At 32.5% G+C, this 12,946-nt stretch overlaps 1 protein-coding gene across 1 annotated transcript; it reads right to left on the reverse strand.

Moving 5' to 3' along the window:
• Positions 1-6,703: 6,703 nt before the first annotated feature.
• LOC106775867 (FACT complex subunit SPT16) lies at positions 6,704-11,636 on the reverse strand. Its single transcript, XM_014663093.2, has 2 exons — positions 11,358-11,636; positions 6,704-10,122 (listed from the first exon to the last, which is right to left on the reverse strand). The coding sequence occupies exon 2, from the start codon at positions 10,106-10,108 to the stop codon at positions 6,905-6,907; it is 3,204 nt and encodes a 1,067-aa protein (XP_014518579.1). The 5' UTR covers positions 10,109-10,122; positions 11,358-11,636; the 3' UTR covers positions 6,704-6,904.
• Between the last annotated feature and the right edge of the window lie 1,310 nt (positions 11,637-12,946).

A 12,946-nucleotide genomic window follows, 5' to 3' on the forward strand; every position in this document is an offset into this window, starting at 1 on the left:
GACTATGACTTACCTCCGCCGCTTTAAACGAACCAGTAAAAGTAAATGGCTTTCTTCTCCTTTGACCGTGAGGTCCGCTCCTCTTGTGCTCTCTGTACTGTTTTTCTTTTTTTTCTTCAATGTGTATATCCTTTGATCGTCTTTTCTCTCTTTTCGTTGTGATAGTGTGTCCTTGCTTCTTGGTCTCCTCCTCCTTGTATCCCCTCTATTGTACCATTTCATGCCGTTTCATAGGGTATCCTCTGTCGCAGGATTTTCTTTGTCTTTTTCTTGTTTCATGTTTCCACTTTTCAGTTGGTATATGGTTGTTTAAAATTCTTTCCATTTCAATGCATGACTGCTGCTACTGCCTAAGAATTTCCAGCAAGAAACAAATACCTTTTTTCACTCAGCTACCGTGGAAACACATTCTAAGCATTCACTGGATAGCACTGCATAGCCGAGCACTGCAACTGTTGCTTCAGGACTAGGAAACAGAGTTGACTCTCTCTTTTTTTATTATTATTTTTTTTTTATCTTTCCTTCTCTTTTTCTTTCTTTATATTTTGTAGAGTACAAATATTTATATATATTAGTAACCCGAAAAAAGAAAAAAAAGTAAAAATAAAAATAAAAATAAAAAGGAAATAACGTAAAACAAAATGGAATAAGAAAAATGAAACAAGACAAAAATAAAAATAAAAATAAAAATACAAAATAAGAAATAAGGTAGAATAAAATAAAACAAAATAAGAAAAATAAAATAAACTGAAAATAAATAAAATAAAACAGATTGAAATAGAATAAAATAAAGTAAAATAAAACAAAATGAGATAAAATAAAATGAAACTAAATAACGTAAAACAAAAATAAGAGAAAAAAAGTAAGGGAGAAAATAAATAAAAACAAAACAAGGTAAAAACAAAAGGATAAAAATAAATGAAAATAGGAAAAGAAAACAAAACAAAAATCATCATCATTTTTTTTAAAAAAAAAAATTATATAAAATTTATCTTTTCTCTTTTATTTTTATTTTATTAATTTTTCTTACTTCTAGATATTTTATTTAATTATCCGGACGAAATTGGGTATTGACAATAGTGTATTGTGTTATTGTTGTTGAAAATGATATGGCTTGATTTCTCACATCAAGAGGGGGGGTGAATTGGTGAAATGTAAAATCAGAGTCTTTTAAAAATCTTTATTCGTAAAAGGATGATCTTTCAAAAGTTTCTTGAATTGCAAGGAATAAGATTTTTAAATGCAACGGAATATATATAGTTGACTACGTGAAAAGTAAAGTCGACTTTGAAAGTAAAAGTGCCGGCTTGTAAGGTGAGGTCTGCACCCCACTTATATATTATAAATTGGTCTTATCTCTAGTCGATGTGGGACTTCCAACACACCCCCCTCACGCCGAGGTATATACATCTCGAGCGTGAGACTAGATATTAATGGGTGGTCTGATAACGGCTCAATAACGGGTGGAACAATATGCCCAACAAATATCGCTAGGATATACTCTAACCATAGCTCTGATACCATGTTAGAAGTGGGTTTTAGGCCTAACTCAACCCCACAAAACCGACTTGTAAGGTGAAGTCTGCACCCCACTTATATATTATAAATTGGCCTTATCTCTAGTCGATGTGGGACTTCCAACACTTCCAATACCTGGAAGCAAATGCACTATAATGATCAGGGTTTTTACAACAAGGTTTCTATAGTGACCTCCACTTCAAAATATAAAACACCTCTCTAACCCTCTAACCAAAATATAGGCATAGACACACAAAGAACAACAACAAGATATTCCCTCTCCTGCAATCTTTAATCACTTTGAACAATCCTTAAAGTCCACAATGCCACACGTTCTCTTCCTGTAGTCACAACAGGGCAGCCACAATCTTCAAAAAATTGAGAGAAAAGGTTGATCACGTATCAGACACCTCAATGTGCAGGTTGATCAATCAATCTATGCACACATAGAATCTAGTTCTTCAAGCAACCCTCAAAGAATGATCACCTCGGTCTTCTTGATGAATTCTTGGAGCTTTGGCACGTTCTACAAGAGATCATAAATCTGAAAAGAATCAATTAACTCGTTATAACAGTTCCTAAGTCGACTTAGCTACTAATACAGTTGATTATACTCAGACAGTTATAACAGTTAGCAGCAATCAGACCAACTTAATTGATTACGCATTTAATACAGTTGACTCATAATTAATGCTTGGTCAAAGATATAAAATATAGTCGTTATACATCACAAGCATTAACAGAATCTCAAAACATAACTAACTAAGCGAGTAACTTGCGCATACAGTGGACTTTGTAACACTTCAATGCAGTTTTGAAAAACTTTATTTCCAAAAATACTCACAGCACACTTTGAAAATATTTGTGCAAAGCCACGAGTTTTAATCGACTTGCTTCATAATGAAGTTGACTTAAAACTGTTGTTTTGTCAAACAATATAAGTTCAACTAAAGTGCATGTGGTTTCTCTTTTCTAAATCATATGTCATGCGTTCACATATAAGATCTCATGTAAAACATAGTGAATTTGCATGCTTTGACTAAAACAACACAAACATGTTCTCAAGTAATCATACACATGAAAGTAATGAACATGTAACACATATAACAATACATGTTGTTATTAATAATGTGTTGTTATCATAAAAAACCAGAAGCTCTGATATTGTAAGGTTTAGCTACACCAATGCTCCCCTTATCAAAAATCTCAACAATTGTGTATAATGAGTTAATTGTAATATGAATCAATTATGTTACTCATTAGGATTTGGATTCTTTTTATATGATAGGATTGAGTAATGATGGATGAGTCAATTAGTAAAACTGTTGGGAATGTTGATGATGAGGATCATGTAACAATGATGAGGTTGAAAATTATATTGATAATGAAAGTGTTGAACTTGATAAGAAAATGGATAAGGCAACCCCTTCCGATTATTGGAAATACTTTATTAGGATTGGGGTTGGTGATGATGGAAAGGAAAAGGTAAGATGTAATGGTTTCAACCAAAAATACATAATTGGTAGCAAAAAATATGCAATTTCCTATTTGAAATGTCATATTGAAAAATGTAGTAAAAGTAAATGTGAAAATGTGAGAAAAATGATTATGGAAGCATAAGGAAAGTTGAAAGCAAAAGAAATATATCAAATGGTTTCTCGTGAAATGTGTGTCAATTTAATTATCCAACATGATTTACCATTCAAATTTGTTAAGTATGAAGTGCTTAGAACTTGGATAAATTATTTGAATCCTGATGCAACTTTAATTTCTTGAAATACAATTAAGAGTTTAGAAGTTGCTTATTGCTAGAAAATGAGGAAGCAAGTATTTGTACTTGCAACTGAAAGCATGAGTTCTATAATGATGGTAACTTCTCTAATTTATATTTTATTAATTTGTTTTTTCATAAATAACCTAATTTTTTTTTCAATTCCATTTCATATGATATTATTGAAGATGATGATGATGCTGACAAAGATGGAAGAGTGGATGGGACTTATTCTAAAGGTAAATGCATCTAACAATTCTGAAAAGGAAAATGAAGATTGAGACAATATTATTTTGAACTAATGTTGTTAAGGACTCTATGATTTATGTTTACAGGTACTAATGCATTCTAAATTTCTAATGTTTGTTCAATGTTGCTTTATTGACATTATGAGATTACATTATATGTATTTAGGCTTTTTGTTTGTCATTGTGTGTGTTAGGAGGAATTGACATGTATATGTGTTGTGATTAGATGCAAGTAATGCACAATCATGTTTTTTTCTCTTTGGTTTCTAATTGTGTTTGTGCTGATTTACTTGTCCTGTTAGTTGCATTTGCTTTTGATAACTTTTTGGCAAGTGAACAAAATCATTACAAGTAGTAAGTGTAAGTTCCAAGTATCGTTCTTCCAAGGAACTTGTGTTTTGTTTATCTAATTTTTAGTTATTTGCCACAATCAATTTAGAAACGATGATGATTGAATTCACAACTATAAAAATTGAATTGAAATAACAAGAATTTAAAGATTACGATTGAAATTTGAAAAGAGTTTCATTGGAATTGAGTTTCATAAATCACATGAGATAACATTTTGTACAACATATCATATTATTGTTCAAACATTCACATCAAGATATACTTGGTTTAATTCCTTAAAAATCTAGTTCTAAATATATATATGTTAAATCATTAATTCCTTAATTAATTTAACATATAATTTGTATTAAAATTAGATGTTCAAGAATGACCAGAAGAATTGACACCATTCCTAGTATCGTTCCTTTTGGTTGTTCTATCTTATGTCCAAGTTCAAGTTTACTTTCCAATACTCATAAACATTCATATTACATCATACTTTGGTATAATTACAGTAAAAACAAGAAAAGCATATGAACACAGTGATATATTCACAGTGAGTACATTACATCCAATTCAAACGAAGGAGAAAATTAGCTACTCCTAGTCATCTAAAATATACACGTTTTATGAAATTCGGTGAAGAGCGACGTCCCTATGTCTTAAAGTAGTCTCCCTGAAGTTCTTGGAATATTTTGTACTTTTTCAAACCAAAACTTCCTTGTTTCATGTCTCTCTTGACTTAATAACTACTCTAGAGATATATAATTTGCTCAGCGCACAGGTATATATGCGTTGAGCGAAAACTCAATTGTTCCTCTGTTAACTGATCTCATTCGTTGAACAAGTCACTCTGCTTCCTGAGCAAGTAGTCTTCTGTGTAACTAAGCAATTTATGAGTAGCTTAGCGAGAAAATGGTGACAAATCTTCAATGATGTATCAAGTTCTTGTACAAAGAGCTACACAATCTTTCCTAATAACTACTACATTTTTTCTATGAGGAAAACACATAATTCATGAATAATCACAACTTTGAGATAATTAATAAGTATGTAAACAGATATTTTTCACTCTTATCAGCTTTAAATTTTTGTTGAACATAAGTCTTTTGCATCTATTTGTTTGGTCTCTTTATGCATATTTAAGAATGCTTACCAGTACCATAACATTTTATAATTTGTCACCTTATAAGTTTAAAAAGCTACCACATGGATAATTGGGCCTACGTTATAGAAAAAAAAAACTTAAATTGGGTTTCATCGGTAAAAAAAAATGGTTAAATATTTTTTGATCCTTAAACTATTAATCGATTTTATTTTTAGTCCCTCTTTCGAAGTTTAATCTAATTAGGTCTTCATCCTTTTAAAATTTATAGATTTGGTCCCCAATGATTAATAGTGTTTGATTTTTCTTTGTTGCGATAAACGATAATCAAAGTCAATTTAACAAATGAAATGTGGATTACCATTTGTCACATCCAAGAAAACACTAATGTTGTTAGTCATTGAGGATTGTTTTCATAAGTTTTAAAAGGATGACGACCTAATTAACTTTGAAAAAGAACTAAAACTAAAATCGCTTAATAGTTTAGGGATCAAAAGCATATATAACAAAAAAAAAAATCAAAACTGACGAGGCCTTGCTATGAGATAAGTCTCAACCTGCTTCCATGTCACAAGTCAATTCAATGTGGATTAGTGATTCAAACGTTAAATTAAGTTCACATTTCATAAAAGAGAGTTTGGACATCTAGACATGTCATATGCAAAAAGAAGACTTGACTTGAATTGTGAAATAGATGAAACTCACAAAAGGAAAAAGGATGTATATTGAGTTGGATTACGACATGAAATAGAAGAACTTTCCTTTTATGATTGTCCTGCACACCCTAGTGTAGGAAAAAGAGAAAAAATTAAAATAAAAGAAAATGAGAAAAATAAAGATAACATGAGAAAGTGGGTTTTACAATTATAATTTAGATTTGAATGGTGACATATTAATACTATTAGAAAGAGAGAAAAAAATACTTATACTATAATCTTAAATAATAATATTTTAATTATATTTATTTTATATTTTATTTTTAAATATATATATATATATATATATATATATATATATATATATATATATATTATTAATGAAGAGAGTTATCAACCTGAATTACCGTGTTATTTTAGCATCACATGTGACTTTCTATTTCCATTAATTTTGTTAACATTTGGCTATTGAGAGTGATCTTTTGTTTAATATTTTAATTAAAAGTCTTTATTGTTTTTGTGTAGTAATTGAATTTCGGCTCTTCTTCTAAAAGTAGCACCTTGTTATCGTTATAACATATGGATCTTTTATTATACCTTTCAATAGTAGGGGTATTTAAACTTATTTAATTAAGACATTGTATATTCAAGGTTTAGATCGAAAATATCTATATTTTGTTCACTCAAAATTTCTTCAAGGATTTTTAGTACGTGGTATGTTTCAACAGACAATTTTCTAATTTTAAGAAAATTAGGATAAATTAAACTTTACAATTAATTATATATTTCAAATTATTTATAAAAAGAATTTCTTTGTAAAAACTCCTAAAAAAGAACACAACGATATAAAATTATTACAAATGATAAAGTTAGTTCTCTATGATTATTTAATACTAAGTTCAGATACAAGACATTCAAACTCAACATCACGATAATTTTTTATCAATTGTTCTTGTGCACATTTGGTAGCTATTGTTTATGGTATCAATTGTTTTACAATAAAATATTCTAATACAAGAACGAGTTAAATATAAAGACAGGTAGAACAATTATATTCAAAAGGCAATCACCAAACTAAGGAAAGAAAGGCAATTAAGGACGTCAATTGAATTCAAGGATTGAAATCGAGTAGCTGAACTATAAGATGGGTGAAAAATATTTAGTTACAATGATAGGGCAGCTCCAGGTCCAAACACATGCTGCTATGATAACCGGAGCAACAGCACAAAACAAACTGATACTAAACCTTAAACCGGCTAAAAGGAAGACCAAAAATCTATCTTAACTTAGCCCGCTTTGGCATGCTACTGCTTATATTAGTACCTCTAGACTTACCGAAGCTTTTTGCCTTTCTTCTTTTTCTATCTTCTTCGCTGTCAGACTCATTTCCTTTTTCCCTGTCTGCATTGCTCGCTTCCCTCTCCAGTTCTTCCCACGTCTTTCCCTTTTCTTCCTCTGAGTCCTCGTCAGAATCCTCATCTTCGTCATCATCTTCAGATTCAACAAGTGATTCACTGTCAGAGGCTTCATCCTCGGAATCAGATTCAGGTTCCACGTCAGAAGGTTCATAACCTTTGTCTGACTCCTCTGAGTTCTCAGACTCTGAATCAGTAGCCTCCAAATTCAGAAACTCCCAACCACCTCCTTCAATAAAGCTCTGAGGGTCATCCGTGATTGTCTTCAGGATCTGACGCCAGTTCAGATTCAGCCTGCTCTCGTAATATTTAATGTCTGTAGTGTCAAGCCATTCCTTGATTCCATCCAGTGATGTAGAAGGGATAGAATCAATCCTCAGTACATCACGCTTAAAGTCCTTAAACACTATTGTCATATCAAAATTCTTCTGCCCAAGCCCAACTCTCTCAAGATTCACAATCTCAATCTCACTAAGCGAGACAACAAGGAAAGGGGTCTCTATCAGTTCAACAAGGCAGCTTGAAGTAGGAACAATAAACACAGAAGATTTATGAGGAACCCCAGGGAAGCCAAGCTCTCTAAGAGGTTGATCAAACTCCAACTCAAGCCCATTGAATTGGGCCTGACCCCAGAGATCATTCACCCGATTCACAAAGGTTTGGAATTCTACATTTATTTTATTCTTCCTATCTCGCTCCCGTTGTTCTTCTTCAAGCTCATCCGGGTCATAGGCTGATCTCTTACCACCTCCAACATTCTGGACCATGTCCATAACCTCAACGTAAAACTGAACATCCTTGGTCTTCTTATTTCCTACCATAATATGATTGTGCAGATGGAAGTGCAGGAGCGTGATCATTTCATTCTCTGCGGGCTGGAAAAATGCATGCTTAATGTTGCCAAACATTATGTCTACACGCTCATCTTGCCTGGTGGTAGAATAACGAAATCCATTCACGTGAGCCTCTAGTGTACCAGGTATCTTCCTTCCACGCCCACCAAAAGCAGGACGGATCCAAAGATCTGACAACCGTATTGGCTTGAATCTATTATTAGCAAGTTGCAGTTTCTCCTGAGTAACAAGGGTTGCCCTCTCGGCTCTCTCAGACTCCCTTGCCACAACTTGTCGCCTGAGGGTTTTAATGGACTGCACAACCTCACTAATGTGCCTTGAATCCTTGGAGCGGAATGACGCCTCCTTCAAATATATAGATCCAGGGAACTTCATTGAGTTTGCATCATGAGGACTGAAAGGGGTCCCAGGAACATTAAAAATAATTCTGACATAGCAATTGCGGTTGGTGTCCTGCTGGCTCGAAACAGTTCGAATGAAAGCCACATGAAAAGGAACCATGCTTCCATTTATAGGCAAGAGAACTGCTTCGTTCTTCTGATCAATCTGAATCATCATTTCTCTGGGAGGGGGAAGGTCATTTATGTTCTTGTAGGCCACAAGTTCCGTTGAAGCCCTTGCAGATGAACGGCTATCTCCTGCCTCACTTCCACCACCAGCAAGCCTCCTAGCAGTTTCTTCATTTTTCTGACGAGCAAGTTCTGCCTGATGCTGCCTTCGAAGCTCCTCCTTTGAAATTTCATGATTGTCTGACCTTAGAGTTGTCTTAGTAAAGGGCTCGGCTGCCTTGGCATCCACTTTTGTGCTTGGTTTTTCCTCTTCCTCATCCTCATTGAAAGAGTATGCTACATCCTTGAGTGCTTTTGAGCTCATCGAAGTCACAACTTCAGTCTTATCTTTGTTGATGATGACTGTGTCAGCAAGCAACAGGGAGAAATGCTTGTTCTTTGACTTACTTTTCTCAATTTGTAAATTCTGAAAACCAATTGACACATTAAAGACCATGCCTTCTCTAATTATCTGTTCATTTTTTGCATTAAGATTCAATCCTGATTCACGAAACTCAATGCCGATGCCTGTTCCAGCAGATTTTGTCAAATATGAAACCAAGTCCGGAGCATCCCTTTCCACGACAGAGACTGCAGCTTGGTATGCAGCACTTAACTTGTTGCCTGGCTTCATAGAGCCTATGACAGCTTCATGGGCTTTTAGAAGAACCCCATATGCCCTACTTTGAAGAGGGTCTGCATCAATCAAGAAGGTTCTAGCTATGTTGGAGCAATAACTCTTGTATCGGGCTCCAACAGCACATATAATCACACTGGCTGAATCGTAGTGCAGTAATTCATCATTGCTGACAGCACTGGGTCTAAGATCAAACTCTCCACCACTCTGAAAAATTGGCGGGTAACAAATATCAACATTATCTGCCTTTAGCTTACAGTTCACTTTTGAAGGTTCCAGAATAACTTTCTCAGTCTCCTCCATCAATGTTGAATGAGAGACTTTCTTCTCTTCATCGATTACATTCTCAAGTTTTGTAACCACAAAGTTTTTCATCACACTGGTTGTCAGGTAAGCAGCTCTCTTAATTGATGTGAGCTCTTCATTACTCTTTGCTGCAAATAAAGAAGACAATCCATTGGCAACATCAATGAGATTAAATTTAGTATTTTTTAATTTTTCAGTCCATGTTTCAAGCAGTTTGCCTTCAGGAGACTCTCTTGATATGTATCCAACAGTTGAAGAATGGTGGTCATCAGACTTTGGCAGAGCACGGATGGCCCGGAATATAGCATCCATTAGAGCAGTCCCATCATCGTTTTTAGGTTTAACATGTAGAACAAGATCTGCCCCAACAGCCTCTCTGGCAGATTTTTTTACAGATTCAAGAATAGAAGCCTTTTTTTGGCTACATAAGATATGTATCTGTTTCTTCATGAAAACCATAATTGTCTCTGGAAACTCAAATCCAAGTAGCCATAAGTTTAGAGCAGTAGATTTCAGGTACCGCAGGTCTTCCGAAGGTGGAGGACATGCAATTGCTATTGCATCAGAAGATCCCCACAGATCTGTTTTGTGTTCATCCCAATGTGAATAAAATGTTTTCAATCTGGATTGAAATGCATTCAGATCAATAGAATATCCAGTTCCAGCTGCACTGGCCTTTCCATTTGATGGTTGTGTACTTCCATTTCGATGGTCTGCCATAGATTGCTTTCACTCTAAAAAGAAAATCATGACACAGTAACATTAGTAAGTCAGTAAAATCCTTAAATCCTGAGATTGGGTGATCTCCAATATTTCATGTTCACAAAATAATGCATGTACAACCATCAGAAAGATTACAACTGATTTTAAAACCTTTCACTGCAGCAACAAAAGCAACTACAAATAAAAAGTAATCAAATAAAATATCATATACAGCCTCATAATATCACTAAAGCAATGTTCAATGGCCAAATTTAGCAAAACTATCCAGCATTCTACCATAAAAATCAAGCACAAAAACAATCTTGATGCACACATCCACAAACTTGCACAAACCAAGAACTAAGACAGTTGAAAATAATTATAAATAACTCAGTGTAACCTTAAATCCAGAAAGTTGGTGAAAAATGAAAGTTGCATTCATCAAAATTGCTTCATATGCAATACAACAATAGCAGTAGGTCAACAAGTACTTAATAATGTAAACACTTACCAAAGGAAAGGACATAACTTCATTGATAATGTAATTCTGAGCCTCAATCTCAATCAAGAAACACTTGAGGAATTCAAGGAAAGTGTTTAAGGAAAATAAACATGATTAGGAGGGAGGTTTCTTTACTTTTCTTCTAATAATTTGTTCGGTTTTTGTCTTAAATAAATTCTAGAACTATGTTTATTTAAGGAAAATACTTTCGTGTTATGACCTTTGGAGATAAATCAATCCTCCATATTAAGTTTAAGAAAGCTGAAATTACATTTGAATGTAACGAATCATGAGATACACCACAAGTCCCGTACTTCTCAGATAACAGTCCATTAACTTTAGCATTAACACAAACACAAAATATGCAAGAATCAGAATAAAATACAAACCACAAAACTTTTCCAAAAGAATCTTAACAAAAGATTAGAGAATAGCAAGTTACTTCTGCTACAGTAACAACCACAACCACAGTTTGAAGGATAGTTCGGTAGCCGATGGCCAGTTGAGAACTCGAAGAGATATTAAGAAAAAGTGCTACAGCGAATTGTCGAGCCTTTCACATTACTGAGCGATGAAGAAATCACATACCTCACTCATTAATCCAATAATTAATAATAATCAATTCAAAGGGGAAAAAAAAAGCATAAAACGCAAGAGTGGCTCGTACTATCTACAAATAAATTAGGTCTTCTTGATTCTAAAATCACAGTGCAAGCATGAAAAACAAAATTAAATCCACAAAAAAGAAAAAGGAAAGATCGAAACCTTTTCAGTCACTTTAAGTTTGTCTCTGGTGAGCGGACGCTCTTCGTGTTTTCTCCAATTTGGGAATTTACAAACCCAAATTCCGGGCAATGAAACTGCGCAAGAGTTTGAATATTAGAGTTTCAATGCCCGCATATATATACTATGTATGGTATGGGGGAAAAGAAGCATCAACCAAAACATAGAAGGAGAGGAAAGACGATTCAAAGTAGGAATATTAGGGTTCATCTGGGAAATTAGGGTTCATTATAGAAAGTTGAGCGGACACGGTAAAAACAAATTTGAGAAAGTGATAATTTAAAAAGATAAATCATGTTGAACAGTAATGAACATACAAACAAAAAAAAATGATAATTATTGTATTTTATCACTTTCTAATTCAAAAAAATAAATGTTTTAGTAGCAACAGTTTTCATCCAATTAAAGATAATAAATTTATTACTTTATAAAATTATTTAAAACTTATATGTATCATAGGTTATTACTCAGATAGCATTATTTTGACCTATAAATTTTTACACCAATTTAATATATATTACTTTATTATTTACTTCTTTTATAAATAGAAAAAGTTCATTTTTCTAATAATTGTTTTGCTTCTAGAAATATATTGTTAAGAATACTTTAGGTGAAAAAAATCATTTTCCTATATTATTTCATTTTTAATACTTACACAGTGGTTCAACTCTTTCTTACAAATATGTTTGAATCCACAGGTTGTATTCAATCATCAACTTGTTAAAATATATATATATATATATATATATATATATATATATATATATATATATATAACGATAATGACCATTATGATGATAATAATAATAGAAGAATTATGACACAAAATAACTGCCTAGAACTCATGTAAGATACAAATTTTGACTAGTAAAAACAGTGATATTAGTTATTTGGAACAATAAAAATAAGTATTTATTATTCCTATTAAACGAATTATTATTACATTATTATATATATCATCATCATTACATGGACTGAAGATAACAAAAATTATAAAGTTAAAAATAATTACCTTATTTTATTTCTAAGTCAAAATTTTGCTATAATACAGATTACATCAGTACAATAAAAAAATATGAAAGGTAACTAGACATGTTAAACAGCCCTTATAATAGGCCGTAACCCTAGTTCATGTGGGTTGGGTCAAAAAAGTCTCTAGGATCAAAAAAATCCTTTATTAAAAAAGCTTTCAGGGCTAAAAAGCTCTAAAGCCCTGTGGGTTAGGGTTAGTCCATGGGCTTTCTTTTTTAAAATAAAAATTAAATATCCAACAATAAATTGCATTTTTGTAGAGAAAAGGAAATTTATGTTAAGTGTTATAACTTGGAAAATACATGTAAGCATCTTTCTTTTACTTTAATAAATATTTTTACATAATTATTAATTAGAAAATAATAAATAGGATTTCATATTTTTCATCTCTAAATTTAACGTTAAATTGAAATTAACCTTTCACAAATTTTAATCTTCAAACTTATTTAATTTCTTCTTACATGCATAATAAACTAATTTATATATAAAAACTTTAGCGTTAGAAAAATTATATTTATTTATTTTAAAAAATAGAGATA

The sequence above is a fragment of the Vigna radiata genome, chromosome 10 (genome assembly GCF_000741045.1).
Source record: "Vigna radiata var. radiata cultivar VC1973A chromosome 10, Vradiata_ver6, whole genome shotgun sequence".
NCBI classification, from domain to species: domain Eukaryota; kingdom Viridiplantae; phylum Streptophyta; class Magnoliopsida; order Fabales; family Fabaceae; genus Vigna; species Vigna radiata.